Source organism: Pantherophis guttatus, chromosome 3, assembly GCF_059756535.1.
Source record: "Pantherophis guttatus breed Tessera chromosome 3, ASM5975653v1, whole genome shotgun sequence".
Classification (NCBI taxonomy): Eukaryota; Metazoa; Chordata; class Lepidosauria; order Squamata; family Colubridae; genus Pantherophis; species Pantherophis guttatus.
The window spans coordinates 121,988,765-122,012,931 of record NC_142065.1 but is presented as its reverse complement, the minus strand read 5'-3'; the positions used below and the strand labels follow the sequence as shown (position 1 = coordinate 122,012,931).

At 37.8% G+C, this 24,167-nt stretch overlaps 1 protein-coding gene across 2 annotated transcripts in view; it reads right to left on the bottom strand.

Annotated features, from left to right (window-relative positions):
• SORCS2 (sortilin related VPS10 domain containing receptor 2) overlaps positions 1-24,167 on the bottom strand; it is a 138,930-nt gene that overhangs the window by 75,015 nt on the left and 39,748 nt on the right. For both annotated transcript variants that reach the window (XM_034411719.3, XM_034411720.3), the window contains exons 3-5: positions 19,253-19,352; positions 8,112-8,276; positions 7,272-7,345 (exon numbers count right to left, since the gene is read on the bottom strand). In XM_034411719.3, the coding sequence (XP_034267610.1) occupies positions 7,272-7,345; positions 8,112-8,276; positions 19,253-19,352 (339 nt within the window). The remainder of the gene's footprint in view (positions 1-7,271; positions 7,346-8,111; positions 8,277-19,252; positions 19,353-24,167) is intronic.

Genomic DNA, 24,167 nt, shown 5'->3' with positions numbered 1-24,167 from the left:
CTGGGTGGGAGAAAGGAGGATAGCAGGGGTTCCATCCAGAGGTGGTATTCAGCAGGTTCTGACCAGTTCCGGAGAACCGATAAATACCACCTCTGACTGGCCCCGCCCCCATCTATTCTCTGCCTCCCAAGTCCCAGCTGATTGGGAGGAAATGGGGATTTTGCAGTAACCTTCCCCTGGAGTGGGGTGGGAATGGAGATTTTACAGTATCCTTCCCCTGCCACGTCCACCAAGCCACACCCACAGAACCGGTAATAAAAACATTTGAATCGCACCACCAATCCCTGCCTTGAACTACCCCACATTATAGAGAACACATTGGCCACCCCATTGTAGAGATGCAATAAAGGATAGGCTGTGGGAACAATAATTATAGTAGCAACATACCTTCCTCACAACTCAACGACAGGAGGAATTTTCACAGGCAAGAGGAAGAGCCTATACAGGTTCTCCATATAGACAAACACGCAACTCACTGTATCACATGCATCTAATGTGGAAAGTGACAAATAAAATAATAAATAAAGTAAAAGCGGGTCCAACTAGATGATCACTGAAGGGCCCTCTTTGTTCTTAATATTGTAAAAGAGAAAATGCTTGTAATTGTATCCAGCACGTAAGCAGGCACATTCCTTTCAAGTAGGATTTCTACTTGAAGGCCTCTCAGTTGTCACAGATAAGGACAGTCTAGGTGATTTACATTTTAAGGTCGGAGAGAGGAGATGACCAGATTATGCTTCAGTAATTTCTTAGAAGAATTATAACTGTTTTGCAAAGATAGTAACAAACTCAGTAATTAGGAAATGTCAATTAAAAATGACAAACGTATATGACCATATGAATTGCTGACTTCACAGAATCCTTTGTTTGAAACTGTATAAATGCTTTGAGCTGAAAATCATACTTCGTTCAAACTCTTGGTAGCGATATCAGGGTTTGATCCTTTATTGCAATAAATAAATAAACTGATTCTGTCTGCCCTAAAAGGGATGTTTCTTTAATTCCCTATTTCCATAACACATCTATATTTAAAAATAACTTTTCTCATTTATAAACATATCTCTTTTGTTTCTTTTCAGTTGGTTGAAAAGCAACTTATACCCACATTTGGGTTTTTTCTAGAAATAAGCCCTGAAGCATGCAGTTTGTCTAGAGAAGTTTTATTTTCCTCCCAACGAAAGGGTGTGTGGTAGGACAAAACTGCTGTATTCTCACTCCTATTGCAAGATGAACACAGTATTTTTAAAAGCTTCTGTGGGAAGAAAGGAAAAACCACAGATGCCTTCATTCCTTTCAGTGAAAATAATCCTCTGCAATACTGACTGGTGGTCTGCTTTGGGACTTTGTAGATGATAACAGCTTTTCAGTGAATTGTTAACTTTCAGTTTAGCTAGCTCTATACTATACTGGTTGGGCCTACTAGAAATTGTAGTGTAGCAACATCAGGAAGGGCACAGACCTCCAGCTATAATTTAGATTACTAAAATAAAGGTTCTGAACAACCAAAGCAGTGGTGGGATTCTACCGGTTCGCACCGGTTCTATAGAACTGGTTGTTAAGTAGTTAAGTAATTCGGAGAACCGGTTGTTAGAAGAAATCTCCATTTGTTTTTTTCCACTTTACAGAGTTAATCCTGTAAAGAATTACAACTTTGTGGTGTTGTTTCCTAGCTTAATCTTTATTGCCCTGCTTACAGAAACTGTCTTTCCCTTAACCCTTATTACATTCTTGGCAATACGCCTAGACTTACTGTTGTTTCCTGTTCTGGAGCTTCTCTGAGGTTTTTTTTTTTTGGCTTGACTTTCTTAAAGGGGAAGGGTTGTTTTAAGCTTTTTACAGTGGTTGGCAGGAAATACTCCCCTGTTGGAGTTCTTCCAGACAGGGTGCAATGATCAGCACTTTGAAAAAATAATTGAATAACGAAGCAGAAGCTTTTAATGACAAGGAACCAAGATGAGTGACATTCAACAAGGATTATTGGCTAGCTAGAAAGATTGACATTCAAACGTGAGTTTACATACCCTTTCTGACTTTTGGTCTAAAACTGGTTTTTGGTGAAGTTTAATTCTGTGCTTGGTGATGTTTAATCCTGTGTTTAGTGATGAGATAATTTTCCGTATTCAGCTTTGTTTGGAAGGAAAAATGTTAATCTCTGTTCCTGAAAAGAAGCACCTTTGGAAATCTTCTAGTTCCTGTGTTTATTTGTTCTGGTTTAACAAGCAACAGATACTCTGTTTGCTCCTTTGCTTCATTCTGGAGAGCTTAAATGACCTCTCTGCTAAAGGGCTTCACTTTATGAGCAAGAGTTGGCTGCTGATAGTTATCATTGCATTTTAACTATTTTAATTCCTCAAGGTGCTCTGGCACCCTGCCTGATTTGTAACTCCAGTTTGCAGGTATTTCTAATCTAATGATTGGTATTTAGGGCAGCTTTTTGCAAGCAAAGAAGCTTTTTGTATTTTTGTACAGGTAATCCTTGACTTACAACAGTTACAATGGCACTGAAAAAAGTGACTTATGACCATTTTTCACACTTAGGACCATTGCAGCAAACTGTCATTAGGGCAAAGAAGCGATGCCACATGACCTCCTGGCCACGCCCACCAGGTCACATCAAGCACCGCACTTGTGAAATGAGTGACACGGTTGTTAAGAATGCTGCAATGGGTATAAATGATGACTGGTCATAAGTGCAAGGACTGGTCTAAAGTGCAGGACCTGTCAGAAATCACTTTTTTCGGCTTCCGGTTTGCTCTTCGTAGCCACCAGACGGTCTCTCGGGACCGCCAGCCCCTTCGCCTGTAAAGAGCCGCCTGTACAGCGCAAAGGTGGCTCGAAAAACCCCATTTCCAGGAGGAAATGTGGGATAGAGCAGGTGAGTGTAGGTAGAGCTCTCCGTAGCCCCCAGGGTTTGTTTTTTTTTACTCTTCGGGGCGGGCGGAGGAAGCTCCCTATAGCACTCGCCGCCCGCTCCGGGCGTTGGGAGACTTCTGCCTTTTTGCAGAACAAGGCTATGAAGACAAGCTTTTTAAGATATTTAACAGATTAACTAAAGATGATGAGATTTGGATCTGGACCTGTGACCCTAAATTGCAAGTATTAATACTTATTTCGCAAAGGATATTCAACAAAGTAAAAAAGACCTTTTAAAATGGCGATTGCCGAAACTGGAGCAGGGAAGCTGAAAAGAGAAAGTCCTTCCGTTTCTTATTAAGTTACAAAGTAGCAGAATAAATGCTCCTGGCTACATTTGAAGGGATATGAGCTGGACCTGTGACCCTGAATTGCAAGTATCTCATTTATTTTATAACAATTATTGAAGAAGGAAAAGGAAAAGGAAAAAAGAATCTTTAAAAAGGGCGATTGCCGAGGCTTGAGAAGGGGCTGAAAGGGAGAGTCCTTCCGTTTCCTATTGAGATACAAAGTAGCTGAATAAATATTTTTGGCTACACTTGAAAATAAAGCTCTACTTTTGTGTTTTTTCTCTTCCTGGAGATTTGATATTGATCTTGGTTGGAAAGAAGTTTTTTTTTCTCTGCTGCCTCTCTTTTTTTTTTTTAAAAAAAATAGTTTGTCTGTGTTGAAATATGGCATTAAAGCTGGACAAACAAGCAATGGGGGGGGGATTCCCCCATTAACAAATTACGTGACCAAGTTTTAAAGCTCCAGTCTCAGAAAACTGATTTTAATATAATTGAATTTCTTTTGGAGGAGATTGTAAGAAGGGATGAGATTGTGAATCAGAACTTTGAAAAATTTAAGCAGGAAATTAAAGAATTAGTGCAATTAAAGTTTGATATTCTGGATCGAAAGATTATAAAAATGGCTAATGGCTTTGTAGAATTTATGATTAAGTTGGATGGAAATACTAACTTATTAGAGTCTAAAGTGGAAGAAATTGAGGACAATTTGGATAATAAAATACAAAAAATTGAAAATGATTTGACAAACATTCAAGACAATAGCTCAGAAGAAAAACCTAAAATGGAGGTTGAACAAAAGTCTTGTAATGCAGAAAATTTACAACAACGGATTGAAAGAGAGGTCCTAATGGTGCATTACAATTTTACAGAATATGCGATCAGACTCAGAGGTTTGCAGGAAAATAACAGAGATGATTTAAGGAAAATATCTTCTGAAATTCTGGCTGGGATTTTAAAGGTTCAACCTGAGGAAGTGTTTTGTAGGATTGACAGAGTGTTCAGAATAAACTCCTGGATTGCAAAGCAAAGGCAATTGCCTAGAGATGTGGTGATTTATTTTACAGATAAAGAAATTAGGAATAATGTTGTGCAAAATTCCTTCAATTCTACTTTGCAATTGTATGGAAGAAAGATATGGATCTACAAAGAGCTCCCCCCCAAGATGTTAACGGAAAGGAAGAAATTTGGTTTTCTGGTGACTGAGTTAAAATACAGAAATATTCCATTTAGGTGGGATGCCCCAGTTGGCATAATATTGAGATATCAAGGAGAAAGATACCAATTAGATACTGTTGAAAAAGCGGAAGAATTTTATCAAAAAATTTTGAAAATGAACTTAACATCTATAGGCACAATACAGGATAAGCAGAAGGAGTTGGAAATAAAGGGAAAACATCGAATTACAGAGGTTGCGGTAGACAAATTGCCTTTGGATTCTCTCGATACCCCAGCTGGATTATCTACAAATATGAGAGAAGCGGCATCTGATTTCAACGTGATGATTCACCAAGTTAAAGACAAGTATGGAAATCAATTAGCTGATATACAATTGGCAAAAAAGAAATATGAGATACAAAAACAAAACCAACAAGATCAACTTATAAAGCAGAATGAAAACCGATCAGTTGATATACAACTTGTAGAAAGGAAAACAGGATGGAAATTAAACCCACAAAAAGAAAAGAAAAAAAGAAATAGGTCTCATAAAAACAGAAATTTCTAAATTAAGCAACGGTGAAGCCAGTGATTTTAAAAAAATGAATGAATATGTGAAAAGATAGTGGAGGCGAAGTATTGGTTAATATCATCCTGAGGACAGTGACAGACCTCTGCAATGCCGTAATTTTGGGATGTGAAAAGAGCCTTAAACTGTTGGATTTGAATTATCTATTTTGGATTTCTTTCTTGTATTGATAAATATATTATAACTATTCTGAGCTACAAGGCAAGAGAGCTACGTTGGGGCATGCAGAAGATCTGGTTGTTACCCATTAGGATGATGGGAATTAATAATCCTGATGAAAGCCACAATTACAACTATATGGAATATAATCATAATGTCACTCGGGTGGTTGTTTTTACTTTTATATATATATGAGGATATTCATTACTGATGGGGGCAGATGATGACTGAAGACTTTGAACAAACTGTTGCACCAGGATGCTACGTTACCCAATTATGGATGAGGGACTCAACAATCCAGTGGAAAGACATCAAAGAAGATATTATATGGATTATAAATTTAAAGTTATTGTCTTTTCTTTTTTTAAATAACGGAATATATACATATATATATATATATTTTAGCAGAGTGGGCAGTGGATTAAAGATATTAAGAATTGTTGTGCATGGTAATTTTGTAGGAAAGTGGGTGGAAATATGTTAGTCTACTGATGGATTAGCTTAAGAAAAGGGATGTTTAAGTGATATATTTAGGGCAGTGGAGGAAATGGATAGAGTTGAATAAATGTTAAATTAGGATTTATGGGGAAGGCTGCTTTGAAATGTTATATTAATATACACAAAGAATAAATGTTAAAGTAGGATCTATTATACAGTCTTAAAGTGGAAGGTTGCTTTGAAATGTTGTAATAATATATAGATATAAGTTTTGGGGAGGACAAAAAGGGCAGATTATTGCTAAATTGGGAGTTATAATAATATTATGCTAAACTAGAAGTTATCATACAATGTTATAGCAGACTGCTTTTTTTTTTGAAATGTATGGTAAAAGGGGAAAGTAACAATATTAATAATACTTTTAGTAAGTAAGGGTCAGTATATAGAGGAGGGAGTAAGGCGATGTTAAAATATTATGTAATCTGTTATGAATTAGGTTTTTGGTGTGAAGAAGTCACGGGGGGATGGGTGGCGAGGGGGGGTTAGGGAGGAGGGGGGGAAGGAAAAAAGGGGGAAAAATTTGTATTTGAAAACTTTTTCAATAAAAAAAAAAAAGAAATCACTTTTTTCAGCCCTCTGGGTAGTCCCTATATGCATATGGATTACTCTGAAAAAATTATTTTTGACCGGTCCTCACACTTTTGACTGGTCCTCGCACTTACGACTATCCTCACATTTTACATTTTGCACCCTATCTTGTCACCGTGGTGAAGAGAAGCAGTTGTGAAATGAGTGACACGGTTATTAAAATGTTGCAACGGGCATAAATGTGAGGGTTGTCATAAGTGCGAGGACCGGTCAAAAGCGCAAGGACCGGTCAGAAATGACTTTTTCAGCCCTCTGAGTAGTCCCTATGCACATAGCCACAGGCACCCGGTCACATGACCAGCTAGCCACGCCTACCCGGTCACATGACCACTAAGCCATGCCCCCTCAATAAGCGACGCCCACAGAACTGGTTGTTAAAAAAATTGAATCCCACCACTGAACCAAAGGTATCAAAACCATTAAGGCATCAGCATTAATCATGCTGTTGAGAAAAGTTCTGAAAAACTGTAGGATTCAGTTGCAGAGATGATTTAATCATTTAAGCATCAATTAGAATATAACGTTTATTTGAACAACCAGCTACAAAAATACCTGTACGTAAAAAAGAACTGATAGAAATAAAGCCCAGTCTGGATTCCTGATTTATATCATGATGCAGTTTTCAGGAGGTTAAAAAGCTTTGGTGAGTATGTTCAATGTCTTACACAAGAGTATTTGATTTAATAATTGGCAAATGAATAATCAACAAATTTTCGGGAGAAAAATGTTCAATGCCAGGAGAGTGACCTTCTAAAATTTAGTCTTATTTCACCCAGGGCAGGTACTTTGAAGCAATGAACATTCTAGAATTGGATATGGTAGGAAATCTTTCAGTAAAACATAAATAATAAAAATTAAGTATAAATTACTTAAGTAAAGTAGAAAAATGGAAGGCATTTTCCTTATTATAGTAACTAAATCTATTAAACTTTCTCATTTTCTATGAATACTAGCGAAAAGTTGTAGATATTATGTAATACAGTACAGCTGAGTAGAATACCCTCAAAAATCGAAAAAGATCACTTTTCTCCATAATTCTTTTTTTATGTAATTCTGGATAGCAAGAATATGACTCTTACCAATAAATATGATCTTTTGACACATGATCTTGTATGTGAGTCCATTTTATTCCCAAATCAAGAGATGCATAAAGCTTAAAATGAAAAAGAAGAAGAAAACATATTATTATTTCCTCTAAGAGCACAAGGTAAAAGCACAGGACTCTTCCAACTTTTCCCTTCAACAAGTTGTGAGGTAGAGTAAAGTGAATGGTTCAAACTCACCCAATGAATTTTCATAACTGACAATGGACTTGATTTAGTCAAACATCTTAGTCATTACCCACCTGGCTCTTTCATATTTTAAGATATTTAAAACATATTTACAACTTTACATAGTTATCCATAATATTTTTTGCCAAGGAATAAAGCATATACAAATTAGTACTAAAAGCTGAATTAATACCAGAGAGCCAAAATAGCATACATGTTTGTTACGGATTTTTAATGCAGATTCATTTCAATATTAAGCAAACATGATTAAGAATGAACCCAGTATTTGGATTCCTGTAAATAAACACAGTGCATAGAGACTGGTTCACATGCATAAATCAATCACTCAGTAACTGCAGGACCAACTAATGATATACAACTGCAAATAAATAATTGTTCCTAAATGTTAAGTTTAATGCCATTTATAATATGATTTAATTCTATATGTGATTATTCATCAGTAACTGTTGGAAATGATATGCATGCAGATGTGATATGAAGTATTTTGGAAAGGTTTCCTACATTGGCTATATTACAGTATTTTATGTTGTAAAATAATTTGATATTTCATACTGTTTCTCCAAGCTGTCCAGAACATGTTTCAGATATATCAAAAGCAAAGCCACACAACATTTTTTAGTTATTTACCTGTCCCTCCTTGGTGTAAGCAAGCACCTTATCTTCCTGCTTTGGATGAAATATCAGTGTTTCCACAAAAAAACTAATGGGCTGCTTTTGAAAAGTAGCACCTTCATCTGTACTAATAAAAAGATTCTGGTCCAGGTCATTGTGGGAAGAACTTACAAGAATTATCTATAAAAGAAAAAAAGCAAAGCAAACAAATCAGCCAAGTTCTAATATGATCTGCACATATTTTTATTTAATTAAAAAATTTAAGAAAAAGAAACTAAATAAGCAATGCCTTAGGATCAATTGATTCCAAATAGATTAAAAGAAGTATTCTGCCAAGTATTCTGATAATCTCCTAAATTCTCACTGCTTATCTAAAGACTCCTAAAAATTGAAGCTTAGCAAAACTGCAGATTTTCTAGCTTATCCCTAGAGGTTTTCACATAACTACAACTCTCACATTTTGTAAAAAGAAGCAACAAGTTTTATCACACAAACTAAGGCATGCTCTTCTGCACTTCTAGTAAGTGGGACTGCAGCCTAATAATCTGAGTTTAGGTCTACTTTGTATCAGAATCAGCAAAGAAGTCTTGGGAGGAGGAAGCAATTTAGAAAGTATCATGAAACTGGAAACTGGAAAAATATATCCATTCAACTTACCTTTCTAACACAGTCATGTATGCTAGGAAAATGAATATAACAAAACTATTATTTGTTATAAGCCTTGTAGAAGACTTGTGTGATGATGAGGAACCAAAGGGACCTTGGAAGGCAATGAATTAACTGACCCAGGACCCAACATCAAGCAAAGAAGAAAAGGAGTCTGTTATTACAGAATCTGCAGCCTCAGATACTACCCTAGATTCCACAATATAAGCTTGAAGGTGTGACTATGATGGGCACCCACAGAGGAGACAAGCTGTGGCCAATGTCAAACACATATTGTGTTGCAACTTTTGCCCAGTTTATACTTGCATTATGATGCTGGACACAAATTTGTAAAGGATAGAACTTGCATTATGACATCAGGATGCATAGTTTTCTCATTCTGGAAAAAAATCTCAGCTTGCTGCAGAGATTTTGACAGCTGGTACAGACAAAGAACTCTCATACATGTGTGACAAGGTAAGAAAAGTCCTTGGATTAGTGATCTCATTGTTACTCCTTGCTTTCTGAATGAATTATATACTACCAACTGAATTGAGATGAAAGCCAGAAGCCTTTTATATAAAACTCTCTTCTTGCTTTGGAAATGACATGCATTTTTACGTGTGTCTGTAGCCAGTTGCCTTGAACCCACCCTGAAGATTCTGACTGACTTCTTGGATATTTATTAAATTGATACTTAATCAATTTAATTGATTTATATATCTGCCCTACCTCACATACATATCTCTGGATATCTTACAATAAAATAAATAAAATATGTACAATACAAAAAATATAAAACACATAGCAGCTGGCATTGTAAAACAAACATTAACAATAACCAGGTGATGGGCTATTTCACAGGCTTGAGCACAAAACCAAGTTTTCAAGGCTTTGCAGAAGGCCAGCAGGTCCCCACAGCTTCAAGATAAAAAGACAGAATCTCCATGGCCTCCCTTAGGCCACCTGGGATAGAAATATAGTGTCATCATCCCAAACTGTCAGATTACCTTGCCCAGTAGATGTTAAAGAGGAAGAGAAGAAGTATTCAGCCATGTGGCACTTCATAAACGAAGGGCCATGCGTTGAATTCTGTCACTTATCAATACCAACTGAAACCAACCCTGGAAGGAGGAAGAGAATAAGCACAATGCAATACTGCCCACTCTCAATTTCCAAAGTCAGCACACAAGGATACCAAGTTCAATGGCAGACATGTCAAACTCAAGGCTCGTGGGCCAGATTGCCTGTGATGGATTTAGATCTGGCCTGCAGGGCTGCCCTGGAGACAGCGAAGGACTGGCCCCCGCCACCTCAGATCCAGCCTGGCGTTCCCCCTGGGCGTGCACACAGGAGGCAGTGAGCATGGTAAGTGTGGGAGAGCCAATCGGCTGCTGGCCAACAGCAGCTGCAGCTCATTGGCCCCTTAGTTGCTCATTGGCCGGCAGTGACAGCCAGCTGGATGTGAGCTGGGGCAGCCAATAAGCCATGCTTGGCCCCACCCCACCTGAACCACACTCGTACCCCTAGGGCCCCACACACAGCCAGGCCACCCCCACCTCACCTCCTGCCTCACCTCACCTCACCCCGTGGCTGCAGCACCAGTAGCAGCAGCCCTGTCCAGCAAGAGCCCTGCAACCTCTCCACTCGCCTCCAGCCTGGATAGCCCGTGAGCCTGGAGAGGAAGGGGGCCGGGGCTGGGCTGGGCTGCAGAGTCTTCATGCCCTGGGAGCTCGAGGGCCAGGCAGCCACAGCAGTTTCTATGGGAGAAGGGGAATGGGAAGGAAGGAGTGGGAGAAACAGACGCCAGCTGGATACAACAGTTGTCAGGAGCTGCTGCCGCTGCAATGGAAGTATCACAGCAGGATCGGTTGAGGGAGTGGGAGGAGCAGAGGTGGGTGGCGAGCTTTCAGAGTATTTGATGTGGGGCTCCGCAGAGGCCGCCATTGCCACCTGTCCGCCAACTTCTAGGCACTTCCTCAGTGGTGCTTTCTGTGCTGTCTATGACACCGCCATGCTGAGCAGGACGGGGACGGGCTCTGCTATCTGCTTCCTGAACTCCAGCTCCTGCTTCACTTCCTTGTTGGCTGAGGTTTACAAGGAAGTCTATGCGACCAGGTGCATTTGGGGCCTTGGTCCTTCGAACTGATTTCTGGGTTGCAGAGTTGAGGTTACTGCACTCCCCGTTTTGCAGAGGAGGCTTAAGCTATCTGATCCCTCACATTTTCACAAGTCTTTTTATCACCTCCAGACATCAGTGGAGTACAATTCGTGGCTTTGTATGGACAGCTGAAATGCCTGAAGGGTTTTCTCCCCTTTTGGTTAAAATTGATTTTTTAAAAAAAATTAAAATCCATGGGGTAATTGTCAGAGTGTGCATCACAACATCCAGGAATGCGTATGCACCCCATCACTTTGGTGTCCCATAAGGCTGCCACAAATGAAAATGGCAACATTAGGACAAATTCCTAATGCAATTTGGCTCTTTCTCAGAAAGGAAATGGGATGGATTGATTAAACCTCCCCCTCCCCAATATGCTGTTTAGATTATGCAAAAGCCTGGAAGAATTATTATAATCTGGGGTGTTGTGGAACCTTAATTTTGGAATTTAGGCACAGTACTGTATACAGGTAGTCCAAAACTTACAATATTTCATTTAGTGACTGTTCAAAGTTACAACAGCACTGAAAAAAGTGACTTATGACCATTTTTCACACTCACGACAGCATTTCCATGATCATGTGACCAAAATTCAGAGGACTGAAGTCAGCTACACTGATTCACTTAACAAGTGTGGCAAGAAAGATCATAAAATGGGGCAAAATTCACTTAACAAATGTCTCACTTAACAACAGAAATTTCGAGCTCAACTGTCTCCATCGTGGGCCGCATCTGGCCCACAGGCCTTCAGTTTGACATGTCTGGTCTAGTACAGCAGTCCCCAACCCTTGTTGCTTGTGGGGGAGGGGGAGTGAGAGGAGAACCGGGCCGTGCAAGCGGCAGGCTAGCACACGCAGCTCAACTTCTGTTGAGTGGTGGGCCAGCGTGCACAGCTCAACTTGCGCAATTTGAGCTGCATGTGTACATGTGCGTGCCAGCCCACTGCTCACATGGCCCAGTTGCAAATAGGCCATGGCCCTGTAATAGGCTGCAGCCCAGGGGTTGGGAACCCCTGGTCTAGTGGTTAAGATATTCAGCTAGAAACCAGGAGACTCTGAGTTCTAGTCTCACCTTATGCATGAAAGCTGGCTGGGTGACTCTCTCTCAGTCCAACCCACCTCACAGGGTTGTTGTTAGGAAAATAGAAGGAAGGAGGAATATTAGGTATATTCACTGTCTTGAGTTATTTATAAAAAATAAATAAATATGCTGCTTTCTGCAGTGCTTTCTATGCTATAATAATTGGCTAGTTAATTAGTTCACATAGTTGGTTAGTTAGTTCACAAAAAATTAATTAATATTTATAAACCAGTGTCTAGCTATGCAGAACTTATTATAACTTAGAGAAATGCTTTATCCTTGCCTTTATGAATCCAGTTGCTTCAGATCAGATGCCAAAACCTCCACAAATGGTTTGCTCTGCAATAAGATTGGGCTTGTGTATCTGCTCAGGTCTTATAATCCACATATTTTTGTTAGTATCTTAGCTCTGGGACAATTCTTCCTTACTGTAAATATTTTCAATATCTTGCTAATACTTTATTGCATTTGGGTGAATCATAGCTATCATAATGCCAACAAATCCTGGTTGGGCTTCAGGAAGCAAAAGGCTCAATATAAGCTAGTGTAGCTTTACATTTTTGTGGTATCTTATAATAAATCTTAGTTCTTTTAGGCATTTATAGTTATCTAACTTAATTTATTTACAGCATTTAGACTATCAACTGTAATTTTATAGGCTTCTCCTTTGTTTTAATCCTTGTGCTTTGTAATTTTACAATAATTTTATTTTTATTTTATTTTATTCAATCAATTCATTATATATTTACTTCCATTTTAGTGTTTTAACCACCACACAAAAGTGCACTTCTAGTTCAAACCTGACCCAGTCAAAAATGAAGGGTTCTAAGATTGGCTTCTTTACAAAGCTTATGAACCACTTCCTCCTTCAACTCCTAGTGAAGGTTGCATTAATGGCTGAGCACAAATCTCAGGCGAGCCCCTCTAGCCAATACCAACCAAGATGGACTGCCATCTAGTTACTAGGCTCTGTAATCTACTGGGCTATGGCTGCTGATATTGGGAAGAGGAGAAAAGCAGCCCTGAAATAACCCCATTATCCAGGGGTGGGATTCAGCCTATTTGGTCCAGTTCGGGTGAGCCAGTTGCTCCGACAATCAACTGACAGCAAACTGGTTTGCTCCGACCGTCAGCTGGGCCTACCCACCCCTGTCCTATACCTACCTATATTTCGTTTGTTTGAAGCCCAGCTGATTGGGGCAGCAGAGCGGCTTGCTGCGCCTCAGCTGTTTCACTCACTGGGGCTAGTGGAAGGTAACTTTTAATGGTGTTTTGAAATGGACTGTGTGCGTGCGCACAGCACATGATTAATATGCATGTGAGCGAAATGCGCACTCAGAGAACCGGTTGTTACACCGGTTGAATCCCATCACTGCCATTACCTGCTGAGAGGAAAACCTTGCTGAGGCTGAGGGAATAGCACCTTTTATGTCCACATGCTTTCCTCCCATCCCAACACTGTTGCTGCATGCCAGACCCTAAAGGAAAGCTAATCTACAGAGAGAAAAAGTCCAGAACAGCAGAGGGGAAACAAAGGACTTTAAAACGTCAAGGGAGCGAAAGAATTCTCTATATGAATGTTTCCGTAAGACACTTCAGGGGGTGTTTGGCTTAGAGTGGCTGCCTGTTCCTGTTACTTGGCAGTTCCTAAATGGCTTTCCCCCCCTTTTTTTAATCTGCAGAATGACTTTCAAATGCCTTGTGCCTGCTTCCCAACCACAAAGAATTTTCTGGAATGTGATACATAACATCTCTTTCATCTGTGGGAAAAGAGAGCAAGGTGAGCGGAGGAGGGAAGTTTGTAGAGTGGCTAATTAAATCTCTTGCTGTATGGAAGCCAGAGCTAAAAGTGGCAACTTGGATGGTTTGAAATTAAGGATTGAATAAATCTGTCATCAAAAGCTTTATATGCTTTCATCAAGTTTCCATTACAGAATAAACAAACTCTCAGACAGAAATAGATGGGGAACATAGAGAAAGAGAAAAGCTTGGACATACATGGGAATAATATATACGTATTGTTTAAATAAGGACTTTACCAATTATATAAAATTTACTGTTTGTACTATCATCTACATTTATAATCCAAAGTTGCATCTTCACTCTATGCCCAGTTTGCTATGTCTTTATATTTGGATATTTATTTTAGTAGCCATAAATATATATAAGGCAGAAGAGTAGTAAAATATTCCAAGTGCTTCCAAAAGTGTGATTTAAAGCCATCCCTGCAATCTCCTCCCCGGGTTTTAGGGTACTATGGATTAACAAATCTATTATCAGATAAAAATTTGTGGAATTCAGTGTTTTAGGATCCATTAAGTTTCCATTACAACAAATGCAAATGAGAGTCTGATTTTCTTTTCTTGATCCTATTATATTTGCTATGGCAAATCTGAAAGTCAAGACAAGACTATTAAGTACCTGGGGAAAGGCTTCTGTCATCACTGAGGTAGTTCAAAAGATTTGAGCACACTATGTCACGCAAGACTGAACTTAATCTAACAATTTCCTTTTTATTTTCTTCACTTCTTTGTAAGTTTCTTAATTGTGCCATGTTATTTAACAAATTTGAAATTGTCTGTGATCCTTTTCATTGGAAGATCTCCACAAGTTGGCTCCAATTCAGTCTTGGCTTCCTAAGCAGACTGTTACTGTGCCCAACAATTCTGGCTCCCTGACATTTTCCCACACTCCTCCTCATGATAATATGAAACCTATCCTTTTAGTTACAGTTTTCCTCTCTGCATGGTCATACAATTTCTACATTTTTTCCACTTAATAATTTATAATTTAGTTCTTTTTCATAACCTTTGCTTTCTCCTGTTTCCCTGCTTAATGACAAGGAAAATAATGTTTGGTAATATTATTATACTAAATCTACATTACTATAAATAAATGAAAATCTTCTTTAACTTTATGTTTCCCAAACTGACCGCATGCAGTTCTGTTGCAATGTATTTATTTATTTGTTTGTTTATTCAATTTAAATAACTACAAAAAGTGACTCTGGGCAACATACAATTCTAATGCATAAAAACAAGAAATTAGAAAATAAACACCTATATTAGAAAAGAGAAAAGCAGAGTACCAGAATGAAATAAATAATACCATGAACATTAAAATATCCCTTTTTAAGCTAAAAAGCAGACTTGGAGTAAAAGAAGAAATTTGTTATTCCATACTTCCCCATTAAGCTCTAAGCAGCTTGTGGAGATGTGAAGAATTTTAATTAGGAAAATAATACTGTGGAGGCAAGCACATGCTCTTTTCCTAACATTGTTCTCTAAAGCTAATCTGAATAGTTTTTAAATGTTAATAAGAGCATTAGAAAATTTCCTTTACAATCCCATCTAATCCAACAAACTCTCCACTCAAGTCCATATGAGAATGTCAGACTTAGTGTCAGATATCTCAAAACATCATCTATAGTACTATTTTGCTCTTCCCAAACATACTAGTTGTGATGCATCCATGGTTGCCTAGGCAGAGTTGATGTTCTGAGCTTTTCCTGACTGGGCAACCTCAGCATGGTCACTGAAAAGCTCCAGGACAAAAAACATGCTACATCATGTCTGAGACTGCCCAATTGTCACACACAATACCCCAACCACTTTATCCCAACAGCATACAAATACATCAGCCAACTATCTACATTACCCCAGCAGCCTAAAATCAACAGAGGACTCAAAATGGTATTGTGCTTGAAGATGTATCTAATTAGTGAGACAGTATCCTGTATATTATACACTCACACCCTCTCCTCCCCCTACAGATTTAGCCTGCTACATCTTGAAATAATCCTAGTTAGGAAGGCTGAGTCCCCTCCTTTTGTCAAACCTGGTTAATTGCTGGCAAAACATCTAACTGACCTGGATGAAAGTGCTGATCTTGATCACTGACCTGACAGTAAAAAGATCTTTAAACTGAAGGATCTTTGCTATCATCAGGACTTCCTTGGTTACATTGCAACCTTTTATTTTCTTGACTATTTCTGTGATAAATACTATAACTTCTTTACTAATGATCAAGCACTAACAATTCTTTTGTCTTGAGACAACCCATAATTGATGGCATGTCATGAGAACTAAGAAGCATTCATTACATTCCAAACTCCAGCTTCAGGCATCTTTAACTTCAACTGACCTTCAAATGTCATCTGAAACAACTGATTGACAAACTACCAGGCATTATCAATATGTTTTCAGCTTTGGTCACTCCATTTAACAGCAGTCTATAATTTCTCACATTCCTTCAAGCATGCCTGATGGTCTCATCCTAACAAAACTTTAATTATTGTCTGACTTGGGCACTAAAACAAGGGTGACACACAAAGAAAGCCAGGAAATCTTGCAATTTTAGAAATGCCCCATTCCATCCTAACAAAGAGGGCAGTGTACTCAGAACAGGAAATGGAAACAAGAGGTTTTTTCAAAAGCTACAAGTGAAGAATGAAGAATTCAGAGTTTTTGTCAGATTCAACGTTTACAAAAATGACTTAATCTATAGTTAATTATAGTGGCAAGCACCTATATCTTCCAGCATTCCAGAAGCAAAGTATTTCACATCAGCAAGAACAAAAATACACTAATTCCAGAAGTGATGTAATTAGTGTAAGGACTTTACAAGAAACCAGGTCCAATGCATGAGCAAGGAGCCTGTCGTCTACTAGGTGCATATTGCTTCATCACATTATAATATCATAAGGGATGGTGCAAGGTTTCTATGAAGGAAGAAATTATAAAGGTCAATAGCATAAAATGTATATCTAGTTATCTATCTAGCAGGAAAGGAGAAACATGGGGGGAAATGTAGGCAACCAATCCTAGCTGGGTGCTTCATTTATATATTCCTGACTGCCACAGAAAACTAGCTTCCACAGCATTATAGAAGAGTGAGAATAGAATTGGTGTTTGGAAGTCTTTTCTGTCCAAACTTTTTCCAATTGTTTATAATTGTTTCTATCCTATGCTATGTTGCAATATTTGTGTTGTGATCCTTTTGTTCTGTTGCCTATGGTATTTATACATAATATTTTGAAGTGTTCTTCCTTTCCTTGTTATAAGTAAAACATTTTATGGTTTTTAAGTGAAAATATTTTAATTTTAAAAAATTTCGCACAGAATATTTAATAATTAATGGCTGCTTTAGAGCACATCTGCTGAGATTGTCACAATTAAGCTGCAGAATTCCTCTGAAATAAGATACCATTCAAATAAGTTTTAGAACCTTACATTGGACAAAATAAGTAAAAGAGGTATTTGTGTACAAGCAATCTGGCAGTAAATTTGATATTTGTCCCAGATATGAGCAAAATTTAGGGAAAAATTATGTTTTGTTAGTTCTCAGATAAATTCAATTTCACAGAATGATACCCAAGACTGTGTAAACATACCTGAACATATATATATGTATGTATGTGTGTGTGTGTACACACACGCACACACACATGCACACACACACACATACACACACACATATATACACACATACATACATACATATATACACACATACATACATACATATATATATACATATATATACATATATACATATATACATATATTTGTTTTCGTAGATTTTCACGGGTACAAGTATGCAAGACTTGGCATATTCAGGTCTTTTCTTGTGTAAGATTGAGAGTATCTTGGCAACATTTTGACGAGGTCCCACTCATCATCTTCAGGCTGGTGTCTTCGGCTTCGTGCTTGTGTGAGCACGCTTTGCTCACACAAGCACGAAGCCGAAGACATCAGCCTGAAGATGATGAGTGGGACCTCGTCAAAACGTCGCCAAGATACTCTCAATCTTACACGGGAAAAGACCCGAATACGCCAAGACTTGCATATACATACATACATACATACATACATACATACTCTCTCTCTCTCTCTCTCTCTCTCACACACACACACACACACACACACACACAATATTCTCTACACAATCCTACTCTGCATTATGATATACAATATAAGCTAAGACCAACTTAACGCTTGCAGAAAAATATTACATGTTTATTCACCAACAGATACTATAGAGAGTGATAAGTAAGATGGAGGATATAAATTGTTTGTGGATGAGGTACAATAAGAGGGAAGCAATAACTTGCCCTCTCCCAGAAAAGCTGTTCAAGTAGATTCAATATATGATGCCAGAGTTGCAGTGCTAAAGAGAGTATTAGTCATCTGTGCAACAAATAATCAAAGAATTTCAGAAATTAAGAACTACACTTTAACCTTAACCCTGCTTTGTGTTATTTATACTTAAATATACTTTCAAATAAATTATGGTTTCCTCCTGCTCATATAGCAGATATCTTCAGGATTTTGTTTTTGTTTTTTACAGGGTGTGTCCAGTGGTGGGATCCAACTAATTTAACAACCGGTTCATCCTAAAGGCCGGGTGGGCATGGCTCAGGTGTGTGTCATGTGACTAAGTGGGCATGGCCAACTTGATGTCACTTACAGCAAGGTGGGACAGCATAGGCAGGCTGAAGCTAAGCGCAGCAAGCCCAGAGCGGATCTTTGTTCCCCGCTGTCAGCCTTATCTTCCAGCCCATGGGACTCGCACCATTCTCATAGCGCTAGCCCGACCGGCGAAGGTTGAGCTGGTGGCATTCTGGTGAAGGCCTTGGAAAAGGCCAGAGCCAGGGACTGGCATGCCCCCCAACCTGAGGTGACGGGCAAGCGTGCTTATCCCGAGGCAGCCCTTCGTCCAAGCGTCTTACCTTCGCGGGCAGCCACAGTGAGCAGAACGGGTGAAGCACGGAGATCAGCTGGCCCATGTGGTCTGAAGGAGCCAGAGAGTAGCTGGGTGTGGGCATGACTCTAGCCACCAGCCAAGGTGGGCGAAGTGAGATAGGGCGGGGTGAGGTGGGCTGGGCCAGCCAGTGGTGGGATTTGCCGGTTGGCCGAACTGCGCAGAATCTTAACAACTGGTTTGCCCGAACTGGTCCAAATCAGCTCAATCCCACCTCTGGATATGTCTGTATTTACATTATTTAAGCTCCAGGACACAGTATTGTCTGCTTTTACTTTTTCATATATATCATCATTTTCTCATGCTTGAATAAATCTACCTACAGTTAGCACAATTATTATTTGATTACAGTTAGATAATTCGTAATCAACTTTTAATTCTATGTATTTAGTACTTCTAATGGTTTCTCTTTCAAACATGTGACTGACATGCTTTGCTAGAAATTTATTCTGCTAAACACAATTTTTTTTCTGGGCTCTTCTACTGAAATAAACAATTATCCCCATACCTTCTTCTTGTTAGCAGGGCAGATGTAGAAATTTTCAATGACTGTAACAATTCCAGGCTGTAAGTTTAATTTAGTATATAATGTTCCAAAATCTGACGACCTGGGAGACAAGAAAAAACAAAAGTGGCATTCTGATAATCTGCATGTATTTCCAACTGTGATAACTGAGAAGTGTTCAGGCCACGAATTATATATTTGGCAACTAAAATAAATTCAAAAATTCATGCAAGAAGGAAACCAAAAGGACTGTAATTTTTTTTACAAAATATCCCCTCTGAAAAACAAAAACATTTAATTTATCAGAAGAAAGGTAAGTTCTACAACAAAGAATAAAATTTATCAAGCACAAGTTTAAAAAGGAAAATCCTAAAAAGACTTTAAATCTAGCTACCACACAAAACATTTTAATTTAAGTACTACATTCAAAATGGACAGTTAGACGGACTTTTAATTTAAAACATACAAACAGAAAACATAACTTTACAAATAGTAAAACACATAGTAAAACATTTTTCTTTCTTTTTTTATTAAAAAAAATAAGTAAAACATTTTTCTTCGAAGAAATTTTGCTTCACATTCAAGAAGCTTCTTCAGCTTTCAAAGAAAAGCCAAAAAATCCAGTTGCCTCTTGAAAAAATATCTTTGGGACAACCATGACCTGGATGACTGAGAATCTCCATAGACAAATAGTAAAACAAAAAATAAAACTGTTGGTCTTTAAAGGCTTAGCTAGAAAGATCTGCTTTACAGATTTCCTAAAAGCAGAAAGAATGAGAGATAAACACAACTTGTGATTTCTTTTCTTTTTCACAGCTTTCAATTTGCAGAATATATTTTCACTAATCGTAAAATAATACAGAAAATTCTTTGACATTGGCAAAAAGGCATTAAGAGTGGTTAACTTTATCTTGTGTAGCTTCTTCTTTAGTAATATTGTACTACTAACTAGAGCATACAAAACATTTGCTAGACCAATTCTTGAGTACAGCTCATCTGTTCAGAACCCGCACTGCATATCGGACATAAATACAATCAAGAGAGTCCAGAGATATTTTACGAGAAGAGTCCTCCATTCCTCTACCCGCAGTAAAATACCTTATGCCACCAGACTCCAAATTTTGGGCTTAGACAACTTAGAACTACGCTGATTTCAGTCTGACCTAAGCATAGTACATAAAATTATCTGCCACAATGTCCTACCTGTCAATGACTATTTTAGCTTCAACCACAACAATACACAAGCAAATAATACATACAAACTCAAGGTAAATTGCTCCAATCCCAATTGCAGAAAATATGACTTCAGTAACAGAGTGGTCAATGCCTGGAATGCACTACCTGACTCTGTAGTTTCTTCCCCAAACCCCCAAAACTTTAACCTTAAGCTGTCTACTGTTGACCTCACCCATTCCTAAGAGGTCTGTAAGAGGTATGCATAAGTGGACCAGGGTGCCTACCGTCCCTGTCCTAATATTCCTTTTTACTTACTCTTTTCATGTATTCAAATTATGTTTATACTTTTACCTGTTATCTTATATATGCTTGACAAAATAAATAAATAAATAAATAAATAAAATAAACTATGTAATATTGGTGCAAGAGATTATTAGTCTGTGTGAGACTGATACACATCTACTATTCTTCTTAAGCTGCTGCTCTTTTGTTTTGGCTTTCTTAGCTTTCTGTTAAAAAACAAAGTTTTCTGGGGCATGCTCAGCAGTGACACTTTTAATTCTCAAGGCTGTTTCCATAGGAGTCCTGGTATTCTGTGAGGTTGCCTGCAGATGTTTCATTACTCAACTACCATATCAGTGGTAGGTTTCAAATTTTTTTACTACCAGTTCTGTGGGTGTGGCTTGGTGGGCATGGCAAGGCTTGGTGGGCGTGGCTTGGTGGGTATGGCAGGGGAAGGATATTGTAAAATGTCCATTCCCACCTCAATCCAGGGGAAGGTTACTGCAAAATCCCCATTTCCTCCCGATCAGCTGGTACTTGGGAGGCAGAGAATAGATAGAGGCGGGGCCAGTCAGAATTTTTACTACTAGTTCTCCAAACTGCTCAAAATTTCTGTTACCGGTTCTCCAGAACTGGTCAGAACCTGCTGAAACCTACCTCTGATTCTTACTTTTCTAGCCATCTGCTGTGACCCAAGGTATTTTTTTCATTAATGTATTTATATCATTTATTCATACTTTCTTTATACCAAGTCATACTTGACATGCTGATTTTAGACTGACTCTTATGTCACTCTAGATGCCACTGATTCATACTTTTTGACATACACCTGAGTTTTTAAATTCATAATAAACCCTACACCTTCACTTCCTCAATTGAATTGAGGAATACACTACGCATGTATTACCCAATACCATTCTATGGGATCAGACCCCACTTTATTTTGATCTATTTTATTTACATCCTTCCCAATTTTAAGACACAGATCTTATCTATTTTTCTTTCATTTGTTTCACTAGTAGTTTATCCTTTTTAGCATGTATTCCCCTTATTTTCCTACTCTCAATTAATTAAGTACAATAAAATTCTTAAATGATCAAGGTACTTGATAAAAGCATGGCGATTTGAAAAGGCCTTTAGATAAGTCTTCCCTCTGGGTTCACATTGTTTACTGCTATTAAGTTGTTTTTCAAGAATAATTATATTTGTCAGCATAATATATTGACATCAGTTTCGTACAGCTGCTGCTCTGGGGAAGGCTTGCTTTATTGAAATATGCTATTAAAATATGTTATTTAAATATATGCTTTAAGCAATTACATGATGTTTACCTTTTTAAATCACACTGAATGTATCTTTAATTCATGTATATATTCATTTATAAATGTGAAATATTTAAATGCATGTTATCCCAAAGTAACTATTCTAAAGGTATCCTGATATTTTAGGCAAACTATTTGGAAAGTGATGGGTACATAGGCATTCTCACATTGTCTTTTTATTTATAACCAGTTATATTTTATATTTTGTTTTTTCTAAGATCATTTCATGTAACATGCTGTGTTACATCACACCAGTGGTGGGTTTCAAAATTTTTACTACCAGTTCTGTGGGTGTGGTTTGGTGGGTGTGCCATGGATTGGTGGGCATGGCTTGGTGGGCGTGGCAGGGGAAGCATACTGTAAAATCTCCATTCCCACCCCACTCCAGGGGAAGGATACTGTAAAATCTGCATTCCCTCCCCACTCCAGGGGAAAGTTACTGCAAAATCCCCATTTCCTCCCTATCAGCTGGGACTCAGGAGGCAGAGAATAGATGGGGGTGGGGCCAGTCAGAGGTGGTATTTACTGGTTCTCCGAACTACTCAAAATTTCCACTACCTGTTCTCCAGAACTGGTCAGAACCTGCTGAAACCCACCTCTGCACCATATGTACATCTTCAGAGCATTGATGATGTTACTTAGTTGATAATGAAATATCTGCAAGGAAACAATGAAACTGAGAAAAACCAAGGATTCTGTAGTTCAATCCTGAGCTTTTTATTTATTTATTTATTTAGAAATTTATAAATTTTGGGTTGACCCAAAATTTATGGGACACATTAAAAGCATATATTAGAGGGTTGACAATTGCATATATGGCAAAGAAAAGAAAAGAGAAAAAGTCCAACAAAATAAATTACAGGAAGAATTTAGAAAATTAGAAGGAATTCTACAGAAAGACCCTCAAAATAAAAAAAGTAAAAGAGGACTGGAGAATGGTTAAACACAAACTAAATTTGATAACCCAAGAAGAAATTGCTATGAAAATAAAGATGGCAAAACAAAATTATTTTGAACATGCAAACAAAATAAGTAGATGGTTAGCCTATAAATTAAAAAAGGAGAGGGATAAAAGAATGATACAATGTTTGAAAGATGAGGAAGGAAAAACCCAATACAAAAAAGAAGACAAGAAAAGAATAATTCATACTTTTTTCTCCAAACTATACACACAGGAAGAAAAAATAGAATCAGAAATTAAAACATATTTAGAGGAACTAAATGTATGTAAACTTATGGAGGAACAGAAAGACGCAATAAATCGACCAATCTCTGAAATAGAACTTGGATTTGCAATAAAAAGGCAAAAAATCAATAAAACACCTGGACCAGATGGAATACCAGTAGAACTATACAGGATAACACAAAAACAGACAGAAGGATTAACGATGGAAATATTTAATGAAGCATTACAACAATCCAATATTCCCCAAACATGGACAGAAGCTTTAATCACACTTATACACAAGGAAGATTCGGACCAGCAATTATAGGCCTATTTCACTACTAAACTCTGATTACAAAATATATATGTCAATCATTGCTGCAAGTTTAAAGACAATTCTAGATAAGTTTATACACCTAGACCAAAATGGTTTTTTGCCTGGCCAACAAATTAAAAATAATTTACAGATTATAATTGATATTTTAGAGTTCTACGAAGTCCACCCAGAGAAACAGGTTTCACTGGGTTTCCTTGATGCCCAAAAGACCTTTGACAATTTGAATTGGAGTTTTATGATACAACAAATTAAAAAGATGGAATTTGGATTAAAATTTGAAAAAACGATTGAAAAAATTTACTCAAAACAAACTGCAAGGGTAATTATTAATCAGGATATAACAAATAAATTTGAGATTACTAAAGGATGAGACAAGGTTGCCCACTTTCCCCACTTCTCTTTATTCTATCATTGGAGTCACTCTTAACAAAAATTAGGGAAGATTGAGAGATTAAGGGATTGAAGATAAAAAATGAAGAGTATAAATTGCAAGCCTTTGCAGATGATTTGGTTTTTGTAATCGAGGAACTTCTACAATCAGGCCCCAAATTGATTTTAAAAATAGAGGAATTTGGCGTAGTGGCAGGTCTAAAAATTAACCAAAAAAATCTAAATTGCTAACAAAAAACCTTACTA